This window comes from Hemicordylus capensis, chromosome 10 (assembly GCF_027244095.1).
Source record: "Hemicordylus capensis ecotype Gifberg chromosome 10, rHemCap1.1.pri, whole genome shotgun sequence".
Lineage (NCBI taxonomy): Eukaryota > Metazoa > Chordata > Lepidosauria > Squamata > Cordylidae > Hemicordylus > Hemicordylus capensis.
Window position 1 is genome coordinate 581,078 of NC_069666.1, and position 21,352 is coordinate 602,429.

General features: G+C 48.4%; 1 protein-coding gene across 7 annotated transcripts; it reads left to right on the forward strand.

The window, feature by feature from the left end:
* Positions 1-601: 601 nt before the first annotated feature.
* On the forward strand, positions 602-19,793 carry BLM (BLM RecQ like helicase). Of its 7 annotated transcripts, none has more exons than XM_053272848.1 (22): positions 602-757; positions 2,139-2,240; positions 2,876-3,600; positions 4,630-4,801; positions 5,888-5,985; positions 6,592-6,724; positions 7,507-8,240; positions 9,055-9,246; positions 9,429-9,547; positions 10,061-10,174; positions 10,519-10,617; positions 10,721-10,869; positions 11,359-11,465; positions 12,237-12,397; positions 13,747-13,942; positions 14,614-14,804; positions 15,247-15,388; positions 16,076-16,275; positions 16,596-16,788; positions 17,568-17,690; positions 18,524-18,670; positions 19,536-19,793. In XM_053272848.1, exons 2-22 carry the CDS (start codon positions 2,140-2,142, stop codon positions 19,700-19,702), a joined length of 4,263 nt encoding a protein of 1,420 aa, XP_053128823.1. In that variant the 5' UTR covers positions 602-757; position 2,139; the 3' UTR covers positions 19,703-19,793. The 7 variants fall into 7 exon arrangements, with proteins under 7 accessions (XP_053128823.1, XP_053128819.1, XP_053128820.1 ...); XM_053272844.1 differs by having other exon boundaries at positions 603-757; positions 18,524-18,719; XM_053272845.1 differs by lacking the exon at positions 602-757 and adding an exon at positions 812-927 and having other exon boundaries at positions 18,524-18,719.
* Positions 19,794-21,352: the final 1,559 nt, after the last annotated feature.

Here is a 21,352-nt window from a genome sequence, read left to right on the forward strand (position 1 = left end):
TGTGTCTTCAACGTGTGCACAGGTGTCCCCGTGCAAGCCCCAGAGCACACAGCGATGGGTCTTCTGAATAAACACGCCCTCCTCCATCACTCCCCTGGTTTGTTCCACACCGGCTTGAAGAAGAGTGCTGTGACACTCAAAAGCTTGCCAATGGCTTGGAGACATTCCAGTGCAGCCTCCTAAAAGCAGGACTCTGCTCTGCAATGCCCCGCCCGCCCCGCGTAAATATTGTTACTCCACTTTAATTGGAAACCGACAAACAGCAGCGGCCGCTCAGGCCTGTGGGCGGCCCGGGGGCTCGGACCCCAATGGGCCACGTGGTGCCAACGGGCGAGGTTCCCTCGAGGCTGGATTGGTTGGCGAAAGGGGGGCACTGATCGTGTGGGGGCGGGGGAGGTGCACACATGACACGCACCCTTCCTTCCTTCCTTCCTTCCTTCCTTGCGCCAATGAGGGGCCCGGGCTGCACCCCTCGACGGGCCACCAAGGGGAGCGAGCGCAAAGCCAGCAGCCCCGCGCCGCGTCACTTCGCCCTCCCCCGGGAATGGTACAACCCAAGCTCCCTCCCTCTGTCTCGCTCTGCCCTCTTGTGGGCGCTGGCAACGGAAGTTCTTCGTCGACGTCAGTTCCTTTTTTTCCCGAGGCAGGCGGGAAAGGGGCTTTTCCGCAGCCAATAGGAAACCTGGAAGGCTGAGAAGGCGCCAGACGCGAGGCGAGGCGGCGGCCGAAGGCGATGGGCCTGAAGGAGGCGGCCAAGGTGGGCAGAGCGCGCGGGCCCGGGGATGCGGGCGACCCCGCGCCGGCGGCGGCCACGAAGGGCGGGGCCTCCCAGGGGGCGGGGCAGCGCCGTCTTGCCGCTCCTCGGCCCCGAGTAGAGATAAGAAGAGACCAGAGGAACCTCTCCCAGGGGCTGGAACCAACTGCCGGGTGCGCCCCCCTTGGTCCCCGCCCCGGCGGCTGGGAGAGGAAGCTGTCCTCGCTGGCTGTGTGGAGCCTCCGTGTTCAGGGGCATTCTACCAGCAAAACAATGATTGCTACGGGGGACGGCAGTAGCCTGGGAGGGCCCTGCCTTGGGAAGAAGCCGGGTGCTGGCACGGTGGAGCGCAAGGCGATGCTGGCCGCGAGAGAGGCGGGCCGGCTGCCGCAGCCCTGCACTGCTCAGGCTGGAGGCTGGAGGCGGGGCTGAGGCCGGCCCCAAATCCCTCGCACGGACAGCAGCGCGCGCACCCTCGGGCGGGAGCAGCTCTGTGGTCTGCAGCAACCCAGTGCGCTGCTAGCTGTTTGCAGACTCCCCCCCCCCCCCCGTCCGCCCAACTGAGTGGCTCGTATAAAACAAAGCTGCGAAGGGCACGAGCTCCTGTCTCTGCTGGTTTGGGGCAGACAGGCCGCTGCTGCTGCTGCTGCTGCCCCCTTGCAGGGGGCTTCTCTCTGTGGGCACCTCTGCTCTGGGAGGAAACGTCTCTCTTAAAAAACAAAAAACCCACGTTGGGCCTTGCGGGTCAGACTCGCTCTTAAGTCTTTGTGAAACGTGAGTGGAGGCCTGGTCGGAAGGAGGGGGCAGCAGGATCTGTTGTCCCAGTCCGTGTATTGTCTGGGACAATCCATCCCAGACAATACAACTGGCTGCTTTGCTTCCAGTGGCAGGTGAGAGTGGGATGCCCTTTGTCACTCTTCCTTGGTGTGGGGGGAAAGCCCTTCCTGCCACTGGGAACTAGCAGCACATCAAGGAGCAAGAGTCCAGCAGCCCTCGGCCTGCTAGGCTGGCTTCATGTCGGGGAGCAATCAAAACGGGAATTGCATTTTGCAGTCCAAAACTTGCAACCCCACCCAACTGCGCTTGGCTCATTCTGCTATATGTCTAGGCCAGGCCTGAGGCTGCTTGTGTCAGGTGAGCTGGGCAGCGTCCTCTGGAGAGTACCGGCAGGTCTGCTTGGCAGGTCACCTGAGCAGGTGACAGAAGCCTGCCCACCCCAGCTGCAGAGAGGGAGAGTACGGCGGCCCATGGAAGTCGCTTTCTCTCATTGGGGTTGACAGACTTTGAGACCTCTGACTGTCTCTGCTGCTGGCAACACCTGTGGGTCTCACTCTCCCTTGTGCTCCATTTGTCTCCCCCCCTGACTCCCCCCCTTGAAAAATAGCATGGCAGCAACTGTTCCCCAGAACAATCTTCAGAAGCAGCTTGAACTTCATTCCGCCAAAGGCACCCTGAGTAAGCTGACGCTTCCCAAACAGAAGGCTGCGTAAGTATTGATTGTGGCTCAGCATCTCCAACCGCGCACCGTTGATGTTCAACGGATATTGAGCGCCTTCTGGGCATAGTTGTCTAATGAGAGACTGCTTGGGAGAAGATCTATTTTTCTTCTGCCGCCTTAGTGCCAGAGTGTTGGTGGGCTCCTGTGGTGTTGTGGACGTGAGAGTCGGAGAAATGGATGAAAGCTTTTGTGCAGCTGAACTTGAGAGCATCCCCTTCCTATAAATTGGTGCCCTTGCTGTTTGATTTGTGCTGCACTTGGATAAGCTGCGTGAAAGATGTCCCTTGTATCTGTAACACTTGAACATCATGAATGGGCAAATGTTTGAGAATGAAAAGGTTAAGCTTAAAATGTGGCAGCCTAATTTCTCTCCCTTGTCATGTCTGGGAATGCACCCCTTCCCCGTGCAACTAGCAGGCGCTCTAAGAACTGCTTGTTAAAAAGCAGTATATACATAATAAATCATGTAGTGATAAATAAATAATAGTAATCAGTAAAATAATAAATGTGGTGTAAGGAATGTTTGAATGGAGCCAGAGCACAAACTAGGCCTGACTTCACTCTAGCTCCCTTTTGAAAAGTGAATGACCAAAACTTTCCTTTTAAAAATTATTCTTATTTAGGGGATTTACATTCAAGAAGAAAGCCTCTCCCGGTAACTGCACCCCATTCCAATATCTAGGTGGGAAAAGGGATTCGGCCTTGAAGGAGAAGAATGTTAACTCTCTCTTGACTAAGCCCAGTGTGTATTTGCCTAGTGCAAAAGATAAACAGACTAAGATCAACAATCTCTTTGAAACATCAACAGTGAAAGGGCATGAAGGAAAACAAAGCCATCCACACCAGCAATGCCAGGAAGTTTTGGGTGGTTCTCCATCTTCTGTGAGAGCAAGAGAGACGGTCCAGGAACGAGGCGGCCCCCGCTTCCTCAGAGGAGACCATAATAGCTCATACAGTGCTGCTATTACCATTGACAATGACTGGGATGACATCGATGACTTTGAAATATTGGGGAAGCAAAAGACCTGCTCAAAAAGCCCCGCTTCACTTTCAGACAATTGGTCTGCAAAAACTAGCAGGACTCCAAAAAACCATAATTCTTTTGGTAGTAAGTTGTCAAAGGCATCTGCCACAAGAAGAGCCAGCCAAGGACAGAAGGAAGACCCTGCATGTAAGAACAGCAACTTGCCGATGCATGAACAGGAACCGGATTTTGCAGGCAGCCAGTCAGTCATTTGCCTTGATCCGCCGACTCCTGAACATGACCATGAAAACTTTGTGGACAGCGATCTTCAAGAGGTGAACCCTGCAGAAAGTCCCTTGAGCAACAAGGAAGAGTCCTTGAAGGGTAAGCTGCTCTCTTCCTGGACACGGTGCTTTGGGGGAGAGGAGGGGCGGCCCATCTCGAGCCCACTGGAGCACCCTCAGGCGCTTGGTGCCGTGTGAGTTTTCCTAGGCAGGAGCCTGCTTTGCCCGATGCAGGAAGTGGGCCTGCAGGCAGGAGAGACCTGCTCAGACGCACGCTCGGGGGTGGCCCTCTCTTTGTGGCCGCGTCATCCCAGGCCTCCTGCAAGGAGCTCCATACACATGGTTCAGTATTCCCTGGACAACTGTCAGGCAGCTGGGCTGAGGGAGAGTGACCAGCTCATGGCCAAGTGTGCATTTGAACCTGGGCCCTTCAAGCCCACATTTCCAAATGCAGCTCTGTTTCCTGTTTCGTTGTTTCACTCCGGTTGTTACAGACTTTCTTTGAATCTAGGAACCAACCCAAACATGTAGGAGCCAGACGATGGACACTTGACAAAACTGCTAGAGTTAGTGACTATCTGTTTATTTTATATACCTCCTTATTAGAAAGGCTCCAGGCAGTTTACAAAAATAAGCACAATAGAAACAGAATAAAACCAGCTATTCAACAGTTAAAATTTAAAACATCCAAAGATTACAGTCATTAAACATTTAAAACATTCAGAGCTGTTTTCACATTGTAGAGGTGAGGGCAAACAGGCTTCTCTTTATCCCCTTTACAAGTAACATACTTGGAAGAGAATCAGGACTGCCTGGAACTGGTTCAATAACTCGCCCTCTGGATATCCTAGTCTAGGTGCCACGGCTAAATTTCTAGGCCCTGTAGTCGCTCCCTGGGGCCTGGGATTCCTCGAGTTCTGGTTTTACTTGGAGCGCAGCGGGTGGCAGAGGCAGCAAACCTGGATCTTGAGAACTGACAGCCTCAAGTTTAATTGTAGAAAATGACAGGTTATGCTATCTGATTACCAAGTAGAAACAGACTTGAGAAGTATTAGGATTGTCCTCTTCACAATTTTTGCTTATACCATTGGTTAGTAACATACTTTGCTCTCTGTTGTTCATGTTAAAGCACAGAATGATTCTGGCCTTGTGATGAATGGATGTGAAGGTCCAGAGGATGAATGGAGCGATCCTGTGGTGTGTGATTGGCCTGAGGATGAAGAACACTATGTTGACTTTGTTCCGCCTTCCCCGGAGGAAGACCTACCGCTGCTGCCTCCTGCATCTTCTTTGGGCATGAGGTATGATGGAAACAACCAGCCAATACTGCCCATGCAAATATTAAAGGAAACAATTTGCCGGGATATGCCTTTGCAGAAGGAATTCAGGTTGGCTGCTGGAGGGTGTCTTTTTTTCCTTGGCCGGTGAATGGTCAAAAAGCAGCTGGGACAAAAGCGTAATGAAAAGCATTGTCTAGGTTGCCTACTGCATAGTGATGGCTTCGGAATGTGAGTGTTCGAGAGTGACCTTTCCCCCAAAAAGATGTGACAAATGAGACTGTGATTAATTAATTGCAGATGTTTTAAAATGAGAACTTTGTTCTCTGCAAACGGGTGAGCAGAAGGTAGATTGGCCAGGGCTTCCGATTTCCAGGGTTTTAATAAATAAATAAAATAAATAAATAAAATAAAATGGCAAGCTTGGTGGGGGCAGTGGGGTGGGGAATCTGCTGTAGCTAGCCTTGTGCTAATTACTCACCTTGCAACCATCTTCCTTGCCTATGAAAGAGGAACATTCATTGGTTGCCTTTGACCAGGTCTTTGTTCATCTCTGTTGGCCAGTTTCAAAATCTTGTGTTGAAATCCCTGATCTGTAGTCATTAAGGTATAGATGTGTATCTGGGTGTGAGTCCTGTATTGTGGCATGGAGGCTGGACCCCACCCTCTGAGCTGCTGTGTTGCACCTGGCTTTGCCTGGGCCTCGTCTGGGTTCTGCTAAAACAACAACGAAGCCGCTCTTGCAAGCCTCACGTCTGCTGGCATTTGGGTGCCCTTTCACTTGAAAGAAGGCCTTCTCCCTAGCAGCACCCAGGGAGTCATTGGACACCTTGCCTCAGGAAGCCCATCTTGCCCCTGTTGTTCCCTGCTTCCATTCACAGGTGAAAATCCACCTTTTAAAGGTGTCTTTTAATCAGTATTAATTATTTGCTCTGTGGCATGTTAGTGGTTACTGCCTGCTGTATGCAGCTAGTTTTACATTTAGTCTGTAATTTCTGATTTTATTGGTTTGCATTTGTTCCATGTTGTTGTTGTGGTAATCTGCCTTGTGCATTCTTAAAGAGGTGGGATATATGTATTTTAAACAAATAATGGTGATCCTACTTTTAGAGAGTCTGCTGTTGAGAGAACACCGACGACTGATGTCTTGAAAAGCAGCCTTCTAATCTCTGGCGTAACTGCCGATGAAACCAGTGAAGGACAGGAAGGTAAAAGAGCTTCTTAGCTGTTTTCTGTGGAAGACTATGACCTCTCTGTGCTCTTCAGATACTGATTTGCTAGCATTCTTGCATTGGCTAAATCACAGGATTGGAGAGCAAACTGCTTCAGCCCTGTTTCTCCAAGAACAGTGTTTTGGGTCTCTTTGAATACTCCCCCTTTCTTTCCCTCCAATCACAAATCAGTCCCGCTGCAGTTCATATGATCTACCAGCACGTGCATGGATGGTAAGGCTTAGGTGAGTTCAGTGCCCGTGAGTTCTTTGAGCAAGCAGGCCAGGTCTCAGTAGCTGGTGGATTGGGGCTAATGCTAACTGAGCAAAGAGGCACCTTTTTAAAAAGTGGTGATTCTCTTATACAGTATTTAGCAGGGGGAGAGCAGCTGGCCCTGTCCAACCCCAACACAGCATCCCTCCAGTGGCTGCTGTTGGTATCAGCCTTATGTTTCTTTTTAGATTGTGAGCCCTTTTGGGACAGGGGGCCATCTTATTTATGCATTATTTATTTATTCTCTGTAAACCACTATGAGAACTTGGGTTGAAGAGCAGTGTCTAAATCCTCGCCCTTGTCAAGTTGCCTCATGGTGTTACATTCCAGATGAGTTCTTGCCCTTGGGACAGTCCCTCTACAGTGTGATGGAGAGCATCTGCAAGCTGGTGGATTCCATCCCAGAATGGGCACTGAAGTCTTTGCATTGTGGGAAGGAGCTGCTGCAGCACAGAGACCGCAGGTCTGGCACGCGTTCACGCACACTCTGTTTTCTCTTGTCCCTCTGAGATGTAAACACGGAGGATGTGTTAAGCTTTCCTCAGCCACGAGGATATCTTCCAAGTCCCTGCAACCGCCCTCCTCGCCTGCCCTCATTTTGGGTGCCTCTAGACCAGCATGTCTCTGTATCTGTCCCATGACTAGTGGCTGCACACTTCCCATCCGTTGCTGCTGCTCCAGGTCCCCGGAGGGTGGCAGGACTCTTGTGGCTTCCCTGGCTCTGTTAACGGAGGGAAGGGCTGGAAAGCACCCCGGCCCCTTCCTGGCTCTTGGGTATGCAACGCAGCAGAGGGGAGGACCCACTTCCCTCTCGCCCCTGAAGCCAGCAAGGCAGTGCTGCCCGGGCAGCCCTCCGGGGAGCAGCTGTGCCCGGCCTCGGCAGCCAGGGCCTCACCGGCCAGGTGGCAACCCTGCCTGACTCTGCTGCCTGGTGGCCCGCAGGAGCAGCCGGCAGGCTTTGGACACGGGCATCTGCTCTGCCTGGAGTTGTGATCTCGGGAGGGCTTTTTTCCTTTGTACAGAATGTTTCTTCTAAGGGGACGGGTGTAGAAGTGGAATAACACAAGCGTAGCATTTAAGTAAGGAAAGGAGAAATGCTCCAGTGATGGGTGAAGTGGGCAGCATAGCGATGTTCAAAGGCAGCTGGACTGAGAATGCAAAACTCTGCAACTTCTTAGTGGTGTGATATCTTGAGAAATGACAGCAGTGATGTATTAACAGTTCATTTCCCCCTTTCCCCCGCAGAAGAAAACTGTTACGTGATCACACTACTGGATTTGGAAAGGACCCTGGTACCTCTCTTGCCATGAACCACAAACCTTATCCTGGGTATGATGGTTCCCTGAACAGTGATGTTTCTTTTCAGCTAGAGAAGCAGTGTTCCAGGGCCCCTCAAAGGGAAACGTTCCAGTTTAGAAAACCTTCCCTGAAACCCCTTCCTCCTGCTGCTGCTGCATATCAACATGCCCTTCATTCAACTCCAAATGCTCAAGAGCCAAACGGTGCTGACCTGTCGCCGTCTTTGGAGAGTTCTGCTCTGGACTGTGATTTCTTGGAAGGCACAAGGATGTCTCTTTCCAAAAGAAGCACCAATGAAAGATCAGTCCAGATGGTCTCGCTTCACAGTTCTTGGTCTGAAGCCTCAAAGAGGAGAGGGCAAGATGTGAGTTGGCTGTCTTCAAAGACTGATTTAGGGGACCCAAATGGGCTCTCTGCAGCTCAAACCAGTTTGGGAGAGGAGAACTGCTCGGCAGCCGAAGATGTGAACTTTGATATTGATGACTTTGATGAACTGGATGACGTGCTCATTACTGCAGCAACCGAACAGCCATCAATAGCTCACTCCCAGCATGTTGGGGGAGGCCAGCCTGCCAAGACGTTCCTGGAAGAAAGCTCCCTGAGAGTCAAGGGGAAGGGCCACCCTTGGGATCCAGTTCTGCCCCAACCAAACCACTTTGTGCCTGCCAAAAGCAGCATGGGTAAATTATGCTAATTCTTCTTTCGTTTCTCATGCCATGCCAAGGCTTTATTGTGAAGGGCCCAATTAACCAATTTGGCATATTGCTGAGTGCATTTGTTGCTATGAGAATCCCCTCTGGTTCAGCATTCACTGCAGCATCACGATTGCTAGGGAGCAGGTTCACTCTTCCTCCACTCTGCCCCCCTGCCATTGGAAAAGGTTTGGCGTACGTGTTTTTCTGCACTAAGTGCAGCTGCTGGAGTTCGCAGCACCTTCACTTTCAATATTTTATTCCCACTTTAATTTAAGCAGTGTGAAGTACTTGTCTTTTGTTCTGTGCTCAGACTGCAGCTTCAGTGGGGATTAATACTTCAGTTCTGAAACTTTCCTAACAGATGTTCTTTTGTGTGGTGTTGGTTTATAACAGATAATTTCTTCGTCTGGTTGTCCAAATCTGAGCACGTTTCATCCCTTTGAATGTAAAGGAGAGAGTTAAGCTTGTGCCTCCATCTCTCCTATTGTTGTTAGTGGGACCTAAAAGTGCTGAAATGGGTAAATTGCGCCCATTATGTTAAGGCAAAGAGAGATTCCACAGCGTCCTGCCGTTACATGATTAGGAAATCACAGAATAACTTCTACTCTGTATTTTGACTCTGTATTACTGATATTGTTGAGGACCACGCCCGACCCATCCAGTCGCTCCAGTATACTTATTACTGTGAACAATTTTGCAATTAATAATTAATAGTTTTATAAAGCGCTTTTCTAGGATGCAAAGTGCTAGAAAACAGCAAACGGTGCCAGGCTTGTAACCAGGCTTCCTTTTCTCCTAGTCCCACAGGCCAAAAGCCTGCCTTCCTACAATCCATCCCTAGAACGCTTCCGAGGCTTAACGTTTCCCCATTCACATGAGATGATGAAGATATTCCACAAAAAGTTTGGTCTCCATCACTTCCGGACTAACCAACTGGAGGCCATCAATGCTGTTCTCCTGGGCGAGGACTGCTTCATCTTGATGCCAACAGGTGTGTGTTGATGAGGGGGGTTGAATTAGGGGGTGGGACGGAGGCTAGTCTCACTGGAATCGCCTAGAGGGGCCTTGCAGCCTTGGCTAAGCCTTGCTGGCCTGTTTGCACTTGCTTCCTGTCCACCCTTCGGAGCCAAGTTCTGTCTAATCCTGTCTTTTTCTGCCTGATGCTTCCTCCAGGGGGTGGCAAGAGCCTGTGCTACCAGCTGCCAGCCTGTGTTTCCTTGGGGGTCACCATTGTGATTTCTCCCTTGAGGTCACTGATTGTGGATCAAGTTCAGAAGCTTACCTCGATGGACGTGAGTTCAAGGCTGCTGTGTGGAATTTTGCCTTTTGCCTGGCGTGTGTTTGAGAGGTGCTCACACTCTCTCCCTGCCTCCGATTTTTGCCTTGGGGCTTGACTTTGTGCACAGATAAAACACACACACACACCCCGAAGAAATGTTTGGGCATGCCATTCAGACTCCAGCTAATCCAAAGTACTTGGACTGAGGCTGGCCTGATCCCCTTTGGAAGCTAGGGAAAAGGCTGGAGTGCAGCTTGTTTCCATCAGCTGAGGGAGTGAGGCACCCATGGCCACCACCCAGCTACAGGCCTTGCTAGCGCATTGAGCCAGAATCCTCCATGGGCAGAAGATTGGGCAGGAGCGCACACATTCTGATCCCCCCCCTGAATGCAAGTCCTGTGTTCTCATAAAGGTTTCCCACTTCTTGGCCACTCATTTAACCTGAAACCAGCAACACCACTATATTAAACTCAACCCTCTTGTGATTAGCAAGAAAATGTAAACAACGACTCCTGTTGTGTCCTAGATCCCAGCAACTTACCTGACGGGTGACAAAACCGATGCCGAAGCCTCCAGAATCTACATGCAGCTGTCCAAGAAAGATCCCATTATAAAACTCCTCTACGTTACTCCAGAGAAGGTTTGGATGGGGCCTAAAAGCCACTCGCATTAGGAGGCCCGCGGTGGGTGTGGGTGCAGCCCACTGGGCACATCCTCCCAGAGGAGGGTTGCCAAGAGGGCGGCTGGGTCTGGGTGGAGTCGGAGCCCCATCCCTGCTCTGGGTCGCTTCAGCTGGGAACTGTCTGTCTACTGAGCTTGCCTTACCAGAGCGGTTAGAAGTAAATGAAATGAACTATAAAATACCTTTGCACGCTGAAAGCCATTAGAGAAATGTATTCATGGTGAATTTGCGATGCGCTAATGGGCTGTGACAGCAATTCTTCTCCAAAACAGCTGGCTCTTCTTGGTGTGGGTGTCCCCTAGGTCTGTTCGAGTGGCCGCCTGATGTCGACTCTAGAGAACCTGTACGAGCGACAGCTGCTAGCTCGCTTTGTGATTGACGAGGCGCACTGCGTCAGCCAGGTGACTCCCTCTTCCTTGGATGTGGTCACAGACTGCTGAGCGGGAGCAGCGGGGGGCTGTTCTTGAGCCCCGTGCAAATCCCTCCCCTCACTTTTTTATCTAGTGGGGCCATGACTTCCGGCAAGACTACAAGCGGCTGAATATGCTCCGCAAAAAGTTCTGCTCCATCCCTATAATGGCCCTCACGGCCACCGCAAACCCCAGGGTGCAGAAGGACATCCTCAACCAGCTCGATATGCTTAAACCACAGGTGTAAGTTGGAGCTGGGGGTGGCTGGGATGAAAACTGGTTGGGGGAATAAAATCTCGGCCATTCCATGTGACCAAGTAGGACATACAAATGCAGTCCAGTCATTGGTCTGTGACAGCAATTTGCTGGGATAAGAAGTTCAGATGTAACCATTGTTAAGGGTGAGGACTGAGTTTGTGGTGGAGTGAGGATACACACTGTCTTCAGCCAAGGCCTGAGTTAGCTATTAGGAGTGTCTTCTTATTATTTGCTAGCAAGGATGATATTTTATGACTTTTACTGTGTTCATAAATGATAATGGTGGTATCAGAAATAAATAGAAAAACAATTTATTTTCTATAAATAGAAAAACAATTGGGGAAACTGATATGAGTTCCTGGTGACTGTTTATTCCGGTGTCACTCCACGTGGCCTGTATGACAATTCTTGCACTCTTCAGATGTTCACTGTGTGTTTTAATTAAATAGCTTTACTGACTTGGGTTTCTTTTAGGTTTAGTATGAGCTTCAACCGGCACAACTTGAAATACGAAGTTTTGCCCAAAAAGCCGAAAAGTGTTGCTTTGGATTGCTTACAGTGGATCAGGAAATTTCACCCCTGTGAGTCGACTCCTCTCTCTCTCTCTCTCTCTCTCTTCCTTCCTCTGCTTGTGTCTAAGAGGTCTAATCACCAGGAATAAATGCAGGTTACTGTAGAAGAGATTCAAAGAAGATATTTAATTAATTATCTCAGTGAGATGTATGGAAGTGTCTGTTGCTCAGGGGCTGTGAGGGACCAGTCCATGCTTGACTTGGGATGGGAAGCTTGTCTTCCACTGGAACTCGTGGAGTGACTTGCCTTGTCTAAGTCACGACCTCTCAGTCTAAGGGTATGGTTGTCCGGATAAACACAGCCTGCTGAAAAGTATGGACTGATATGCACATATGTCACCAACTGTGTGTCAGCTGCTTGCTGCTCATTTGTTCCTCATCCCAATTCAAGAAGGTGGTTTTTACTCTGGTCCCAAGCTGTTTAGAGCTTTACAGATATCTCAGGGAACACTTCCTCCTGCATGGGACCCTCCTGGCACGTTTGAGATCTTCTGATGAAGCCCTCCTCTGGATTCCCTCTGTCAGGGAGGCTGCGTTGTCTGCCTTGGTAGCAGCTCCAGTGCTCTGGAACTCACTTCCTCAGGAGATCCCTGTAGCTGCCTTTCCGCTATCCTTCTGGAGACTGGTGAAAGCTTTTAGAAGTGAAGGATGACTAGTGGGTGTTAGTCCTTTTGTCTTTGAAATCCTCTGCCTTGCTGGTGCTCTGCTTGATGTTCTCACTGTGGATGCTGTGGTAATTGCTCTATAGACCCAGCCCTGATACTTTGCCCACCTTCTCAGATGACTCTGGAATCATTTATTGCCTCTCACGGTACGAATGTGACTCGGTTGCCGCCGTCTTACAGAAGGCTGGTCTTTCTGCCCTTGCCTATCATGCTGGCCTCCCTGATGGCACCAGAGATCTGGTTCAGCAGAAGTGGATTAATCAGGATGGGTGTCAGGTAAAACAGATAAACCTTATTTAACTAATAGGATGCAATTTATAGCTTTGACTTCTCTCTTTCTGGCTACTCGAAGCTTTGTCTCTTTAATTTGGTTGGATGCTTTTGTATTCATGTATATTGAAAAAAGGAAAAAATAAAGGGGTTTGCTTTTTTAAAGTGTAAAGTAAAAGCAATTAACACCAAATAAAATACAGGATCCCTGTATTTAGGAGATCTTAAAGCAAGAAGTGCAAAACGTAGCCAGCATTGATCTAAATGTTTATGATTAATTGCATAAAATTGAATGTCAAGAAAAATGTTGGCTCTGAAGTGCTTTGTGGTACCAGCACACAACTTGTTGACCATGGAACAACTGCGGCTTTTAAGGTTTTTAAAACCACTTATTTTTCAGAAACAAATTAAAATACCACACAAAAGTTCCATGTTCACAAATTGTACAATTTACACATGCTACAAAAATAATTCTAGACATATATAGACATTATAGGCATATGTTGTAGGGAGGGGTGTACACACACACCCAACTTAGATAAAGAACCCATTTGTTCCATAGACACATCCAGAGTGTAAACTGTATTACAACATATAAATTGCCTGCTGTCTTTCAGGGCTCTTATAGTTAATCCTACTTTTGCTAATAAAATTTAAAAATGGTAACCATGTTACTAGGAAAGTATCACTATGACTTGGGTTTAAGGTTACCTTGATATGTTCTGACAACTTGTATTGCACTAAAAGATCCCATCTCTTTGCAAACCAATAGAAGGAGGTGTTTAAGTTTTTAAAGCCCCTAGGAAAGAGTAACTGGCAAAACAGGCAGATGACCCGGCTGGATCTGCATCGCGTGAGCAGCAAGCCTCAGAGAGCAGCAGGCTTCTGCACTCCCCCCGTCTCCATGTATGGGAGGAGGAGAATGAAGCTCTGGGCTTTCACTTCGTCTTAGACCAAGCCACAGTTCCCTCAGTTGGTGCACAGTGCAGGCCTGTCTGTTGTTTCTAAAGGGAGAGCAAAGGCTTCCATTCAGCTCCTCACGTAGGAGAGGGCTCGCATAGCATGCCGCCCGGCTGCGTCTTTTGGTGTTGCGTCTGAGCTGGGCCAGTGGCTAAGCAGCAGCATGCCCCAGTGCTGCCTGATGGCAAAACCAGAGGTGCCCTATGGGCCTCTCTCCAGTGCATGGTGAGTCTCCTCCTCTTTGGTTTGGACTTCCTCAGTGTGTTTGTGCCTTTGCCATCCTGGGCGTCCCTTTCCATTGCAGTAGCACACCCAGCCAGCAGGAGCGGTGGGTTTCTTGTACCACATGTGGTGATGCCTTGGTTGCCTGAGGGTCCTGTCCTCTTCCGTTCCAGGTTATATGCGCAACGATTGCCTTTGGCATGGGGATTGATAAGCCAGACGTCCGTTTCGTCATCCACGCCTCTCTCCCCAAGTCCATTGAAGGCTATTATCAAGAGTCGGGCCGCGCCGGGCGGGATGGAGAAATGTCCCACTGTCTGCTCTTCTACAGCTACAGCGATGTCACCAGGCTAAGGAGGCTCATTATGAGTAAGCCTTTCTGGGCAACATCTCACACAAGGAGCGTGGGTTTGAAATCTGACAGTGTGGGCCCATTTCTGGCTGGTGCTAATTGGTCCTTGTTCTTTGTCATAGTCTCATGGCACAACATGCAGGGTATTGCCTGCACGTGGCAATGACTATTGCCTGCTTCTTAGGTTAGGCTGAGGGCCTTCATAGTAGGGGCCCCCGAACAAGCAGGGCACACAATCTAATGCTAGAAGGCACTTGCTGTCCACTTCCCGAAGAGTTTCTCCACTGCTGTTGGAAACGTCTCCATCTTTTCTCTTTACCTTGTTGTTGTACTGCTTTCCCTTCATCTGGTGTTCCTCTTCCCCCAACAATTGTAGCAGAAGGGCAGAAATCTTGCCCACAGACTTAATTTGAACCTTCTGGCTTCCTCGTATTTTGCACGTGTTTGCAAATGAAGCAAGAGTACGGCACCGTTTCAGTGTCTCAATAAACTGTGGCTTGTTTTGATGAGAAACAAGCAGTCTAAATACAGGAAACGCAAGCCAGGATATCTGTACAAGACTGGGCCTGAACTTGACCTCCTTCCCTTCTAACTGGCGGGGGGTGGGTGGTGGGTGGGGTGTAACATCTGAGCCAGGCCTGCCTCTCTCTCCTGTGACCAGTAAAGGGGCACCTCTTGTGAATTTCAGTGGAGAAAGACGGGAACAGCCACACGCGGCAGACTCACTTCAACAACCTGTACAGCATGGTCCACTACTGTGAGAACGTGGTGGAGTGCCGGAGGATACAGCTGCTAGCCTACTTTGGAGAAGCCAGCTTCAATTCTAATTTTTGTAAAGAGCACCCTGAAGTCACTTGTGACAACTGCTGCAGAAAACAGGTAAGCAGGTTTACGGTTGGCTTGCTTACAGTTTCTGAAACACCTTGTCTGACTGATGTTAGGAGAGCGACTCTACTGTATTTCTGGTAGTGGCTGGGCAGGGAGATTGTGGGCTGAACAGAAGATCGCATGCTCTGGGCAGATGCCTGCTAACAACTCTCTCTCTGGTGTTTTACTTGGTATTCCTAGGAACTCCATTAGCAAATGGAATGTTCCTAATTTTAAATTAAACTACTAATCTAACTTGCAACTCTTGTACATCTCTCCCCACCCCACTGAAGTGCAAAAACACAATTTTTTTAAATGAACAGCAATAAATACTTCTGCAAGTCAAGATTATCTTGAATTTGGAACAGTATGCAGCTTGGGCAAATATTATTCTGTCAGTAACAAAATGTAGTGAAACACATCCCCTTTTCCTTTTCAAATTTGTTTTTGTTAGGATTATAAATCGATGAATGTGACCGAAGAAGTGAAAAACATTGTTAGGTTTGTTCAGGAGTATTGTGGTGAAAAGGGAGCAAGAAGTATGAAGAGTAAGCTGGGGAGATACACGCTGAACATGATGATTGAAATCTTCTTGGGTATGTTCTCCTGGACCCTGCCAAGTGCGGGAGTTGCGTTTCCCCAGCATGGTTGGCCTATAGCCAGGAGGGTCTTCGATTGGAGGAGGGAGATCATGAGGCCCACTAACACAATCCTATGCGTGCTCACTTAGAGGTCAGTCCCACTGTGTTCACTGGGCTTTCTCCCAGGTAAGTGTGCATAGGATTCTAGCCAACATCTTTGGTCCCAAACATGATGCACTTTCTGGGGCTGCATACCAGTTGGGACTATCTGAGGCTAGATCCCCAGACATGTTGCTTGGCAATGCGGTTTCACGGGAGGGCTGAGAAACCTGCAGTTGGTTCACAGGAGCTTTTGTTCTCTTGGATTTGGTTAAGTTCTTGAAAAAACAAACTGTCAAACATTTCTAGAACTGATTGGCTGCCAAAGAATTTTAGGTCCTTACAGCACAATTACTAAGCATATTTATATAGAAGAAAGTCCTGTTGAGCTCAGTAGGGTCTACTCAGTTGGGTGTGCTTTGGATTACAGCCTCAGTCTTATTTTTTTCTTAGGGTAAATATGAAGAATGAGTTTAGAGTCCCCATTGTATAGCCACAAGTTCCCCCTCTTCTTCCTCCCCCTGCTGCATTGGAAGACGTGGAAAGGATGCCCTCAAGTCGTCTTCCTTGCTTTGTTGACATGCTGTCTGTATTTTTGGACAGGTACCAAAAGCGCCAAGATTCAGTCAGGCCTCTTTGGCAAGGGAGCAGCCTATTCACGCCATAATGCTGAGCGCCTCTTTAGAAAGCTGGTGTTGGATAAGATTCTGGATGAAGAGCTGTACATCACAGCTAGCGACCAGGCAGTAGCCTATGTCCAGACAGGGGAGCAAGCGCATGCCGTACTAAATGGCTCTCTACAGGTGTGTAACCATGCAGTGTGTCTCTTTCCAGTCCTGCTTGCCTGAGGTCTCTGCTCCTTCCTCCAGGATGAGTTCTGAGTCTGGTGCTGCGAAGTCTAAAAGAGCAAAGGATAAACTTGAAATTAGGACAGCCCAGTGACTGCTAGTCTTTTTGTGGAGAGGGGGTCCTTTTGTGTCCCTCTGGTGTCCTCCTGCATTTGCTTCTTCTTGCCTGCCCTATGACAGACTTAAACTCCAGAGGAGGAAACTGCAAAACTGCACTGCAGGTGGTTTCTTGCTTCTGATTGTGTTTTGCTGATGAGTCCTTTTGCTTCCTTCAGGTGCAGTTCCATGCAACGGAAAATGCCAGCAGTATCCGCAAGCAAAAGGCTATGGTTACCAAAATATCCCTGCGGGAAGAGATGGTTAAGAAATGCCTCTCAGAACTCACAGATGTCTGCAAAAATCTTGGGAAAGTGTTCAATATCCATTACTTCAATATTTTTAACACTGCCACACTTAAAAGAATAGCAGGTAATGCTGATCCTCATGGAGAAACTCCATCATGTTGTGGAGGGGTTAATCTGTTAGTCTCTGGGTGCAAAAAACAAACTTGTGGCATTTTTCCTCAGTGTTTTGTTTGATGTTTTTCAACATCATAGAAACAAAATAGGCAAACATAGAAACAGAACTTTTAACATCACCATAAAATTTAATTCCTCCTTGACAGTAGTACCTCAATAAAAACATCGCTTACTTTATTGTTTGATGTTAAATTTCTATACTGCCTTTCATTAAAACAATCTCAAGGCAGTTCACACAAGTTGAAATAAGACTACAAAAATTACACAATTAAAATATCAACTAGAATATAAAAATACAGATCTGATTAAAAAACAAGCACAATATAACCATAAAAGATACAAAACAGCAACAATATGTATAAAAGCCAAGATTTCACACGCTTTCTAAAAACTGATGGAGGAGCGGATGGCCACATTGAAAACAATAATTTTAATAAATATTAGAAGCATTAAATACAAAACTCAAATTTCAGTACCTTACAATGTATCATAAAAATATTACAAGAGAAGATTAGAAGCAATTTTTATAACTTCCTAGATTTATCTATGTAACTTAAATTGCAACCAGTGTTCTAAGAAGAAACACATGTATTCTGGGTATATAGAAGCTTCTAATCGAGAGAAACCCTCATTTTCAGTAGTAGCCAAGAATCTCTGATTCCTTGTCTCTGCTTCTGTCTGAAATTCTCAAGCATGACCCATTTTAAAGACTTCTCCTTTTGTCGGCAGAGACGTTGTCTTCGGATCCAGCAGCTTTGCTTCAGATTGATGGTGTTACAGAGGACAAACTAGAAAAGTATGGAGCAGAAATAACTGCAGTGATGCAGAAGTACTCTGAATGGACCCTGCCAGGTATTGTGTGTCTTCAGTATTCTTATTTAAAAACCACTTTCTCTTTTCAGTCTTTGCAGAAGACTGGCTTGAAGATAGGAAATGCCTAGTTCAAGACTTCCGCCCTTCTGCTGACTTCCGCAAATTTTAAGAGCCACCAAGTTCTTGTTCTGAAACTCAAAGAAGGACCCACTTCATATCTGGCTTGATTGGCCGTCGTTGAAAATGTCATCCGCGTTGGCGAGCCATTTTGCATGAAGTGGCTCCCTGGGTGCCCATTGACACAGCAGAAGTGTCTCAATACTCAGAGGAACCATTCACACCAATCACTGCCCGCGTGGTTCTCAGGGGCAGCTGTGCAAACAATGCTGTCCTGTCTGGAGTGGCCCTAAGACAAGCCAGCCTCCCAGGACAAAGCTTCCCCCCCCCCCGGCCCTCCCAGGCAGAAATGCTATCCTCACAGCAGCAGGGTTGCAGGAGAGCTGGTCTGGTGGTAGCAAGCATGACTTGTCCCCTTAGCGAAGCAGCCTCCGCCCTGGTTGCATTTGTGGGAGACTCGAAGAGTGAGCATTGTAAGATATTCCCTTCAGGGGGTGGAGCTGCTCTGGGAAGAGCATCTAGGTTCCAAGTCCCCTCCCTGGCAACATCTCCAAGATGGGGGGCTGAGAAAGACTCCTGCCTGCAACCTTGGAGAAGCCGCTGCCAGTCTGTGAAGACAATACTGAGCTAGATAGACCAATGGTCTGACTCAGTATATGGCAGCTTCCTATGTTCCTCTCTCTGTTCCTGGATGTGTTGTGCACAGGACTGAAAAGTTTTTGCGGGGATCTCTCTCTTTCTTTCTCTCCTCACAGTGGAAGATGAGCCTCTTCCAGCCATGGCTGCTGATGCAGGAAGATATTCTGCCACCTCTGAGGAGGAAATGTGCACAACGTCTGCCTACTTCTGCAATAGAACCAACCAAGGAAGGAAGAGAAAAAAGCCACAATTCTTCAGAGAGAGTAAGAAGAAGAAAACCAACTCTGGGGGCCGGCAGGCTCATTCTAAGCGGTACATTTCTGATTCTTCATAAAGCTTGTTTATAACTGGCTTGTTTGCTACTAATAGAAATGAAGCCCTCCCACAATGCTAATTAAGCACATTTAATTGCTTCACTTCATTGTGAAGAGCTCCCTGTAGAGAACGGGAGGGAGAAAAAGGCACAGAAGCAACACTGCACTCCTTCATTGCAAACTCATAAAGTCATGACGGGCAGACCTGTGAGATCAGGCTGGGAATGCCTTGCCTTCCTTTCTGCACTGCTTACAGCTAGGAATGGAGTGAGCACAAATGGTTGCTTGAGAGAGAGCCCCTTGGGTATCCAGAAGAGAGGGAGGGACACAGGAAGCTGCCTTGTTCTGAGTCAAACCATGGCTCCATCTAGCTCAGACTGGTGGTGGCTTTCTGAGGTTTCAGGCCTGGGTCTCTCCCAGCCCCACCTGGAGATGCAGCCTGGAAGTGGACCTGGAACCTTCTGCAGGCAAAACAGGGGCTCTGAGCTACATCCCCATCCCCTAAGGGAAGTATCTTGCAGCAGACAAGCACACACATGTGGAAACCTTGGCAAAGCCTGCTTAGCAAAGGGCACAATTCATGCTTGCGCGTTCAAGACCGGCTTAATCCCCAAGGGGAAATGCCAGCTCCTCAGCAGTGAGGCAGGAGCTGGATGAGAAACTCTGGATTCCATTCTTGGTAATGGTAGGCCAAATTTTGGTCAAATGTTTGACCAAAAAGCTGCCAATGAGCTTCTTTAAATACCAGCTGTATATCTTCTCACAAATATTGGGGCCACTGACATATTCTGCATTTCCCTCTCTAACTTCTTAGGGGTTACAAAACCTGCAGAAGCGTCCCGTCTGCCTCCGGAAGCGCTGCCTCTTACATTCCTCCAGGCAAGCCAGGACTCGGCAAAAGGCCTGGAATTATGGCACCGCCCAAGCCCCAAAGTAGACAGTATCTTAAGCCTTCTTATTCATTCTTGTAACGTATTTTAAGCCTTGTTCACGTTCCTGAACTGGACAAAAGGGATTTAACTATGTTTTTGCCTACCCGAATATTCAAGTTTGAATAAATATTTTCAATCAATACTCGTTTGGTCTACACTGAGGGCTTGAAGCTCCATTGTCCAGAGTTGCCTTGCTGGTGGTCTGGCTCAGTCTTGGGCTGCTTTCTGATACGGGTTGAGGTTTCCTCTTGCTTCATATTCCAGTTTTTACCTGACGTTGAACTGCACAAGTTGTGTCTCTTAAACTGTTGGGCTACGATGACTGGTTAGCTTTAATTATCTCCAAGACACAGTTCTGCAGACTGGTCTGCCATTGCGTAAGCTGTCCTGACCAAGCACCGTCCCTCTGTTCTGTCAAGCCTTGCAGAACAAATGTGGATGAATGCAAATCCTGATGCTGTCTTTGTGTAAGTAATGAGAACATGAGTCTTGTCTCGACGCATTAAGATACACATGTTACCTGAAGTACCAGGCAAACAGACTTCATTGAAACATTAATCTGCAGAAATATCAAAGCATGTGGGTGACAGCTGTTGCTGGAAGATGTCTTTTGAAGATGTTGTAGAGCTGCTGCCGTTGCTCTGGGGGAGTCCGGGCAGGGGCTCAGCTCAAGAGCTTTAGCCAGTTTTAAAGGCAGCACACCTTACTTTCTAAACACGATTTTTTATAAAAGCTGATCTTGTTAGCATACAATTTTAGTCATGTGAAATACAATATTGTGTGACATGCCATTACAGCTGAATACTTGCATCCGAACTTATTTGGACAGGACAAATAAGAAAAATGTAATGAAAATATAACTACAAAGAAAGAAAGTTGTCTCTTTCTAAGTCATTTATTTGCTTGAATTTATTTAAAAGTTTACAACTCAGCCTTTCTCTTTCTCTACAAGACCTCCCAGATGGCTAATGCTATAAATGTGAGATTGTGTAATACAAATATCATCAAAAGCAGAGAAGCACCTGGATATGACAAATGTTTATATACTGCTTTTCAACAAGAGTTCCCAAAGCGGCTTATGTAGAAGATAAAAATAAAAGAACTCCCTATTTTACAATTATTTTTAAAAAGGCTCACAATGGGGGCGAGGGGGGGAAACACATGAGATAGCAGCAGCCACGGGAGGGATGCTGTGTTGGAGGGTGGCTAGGGCGAGTGGCTTCCCTCCCTGCTCTACCAGTAGAATCGCCACTTTAAAAAGGTGCCTCTGCTCAGCAGGATAAGAGCAGAGTATAGTGAGCAAGAACCAAGCAGTGGAGGCGCTGGAGAAAACCAGTCTAGGTTGGGGCCCAAGGCCTCCTAGGTGGAAATGCCTTCATGGGGGTGGCAGAATAAACCAGCAGCAGCAGCAGCAGCAGCAGCAGCAGCAGGGAGCGAATGCACAAGAGGCATCGAGACGTGAAAACACAGCCCAGGGAGAGCTGCAGCCTGCACCGCAGGGCCGAGGAAAGGGGAGGAGGCGCATGTGCGCAGCGGGGGCCGGCAGGCTCTGTCCTCCCAGCAGCCTCAACGAGGACTAGGAGGCTGGCTGCTGCTCTGGCTCCGGGTGGGGGTGAGCTGCTTCCCAAGCTCTCGCCACCTGCTGTTGGGTTTCGGGGCTTCGCTTTGCAGCCAGCAGCGTTGGCAAGTGTGTGTGGGG

Excerpts from the sequence above, each read along its gene's own strand:
- BLM (XM_053272844.1), top strand. The coding sequence starts at position 2,140 with ATGGCAGCAACTGTTCCCCAGAACAATCTTCAGAAGCAGCTTGAACTT. Across the intron at positions 3,601-4,629 it reads CAAGGAAGAGTCCTTGAAGG|CACAGAATGATTCTGGCCTT; the intron begins GTAAGCTGCTCT and ends TTCATGTTAAAG. Across the intron at positions 10,618-10,720 it reads AGGCGCACTGCGTCAGCCAG|TGGGGCCATGACTTCCGGCA; the intron begins GTGACTCCCTCT and ends TTTTTTATCTAG.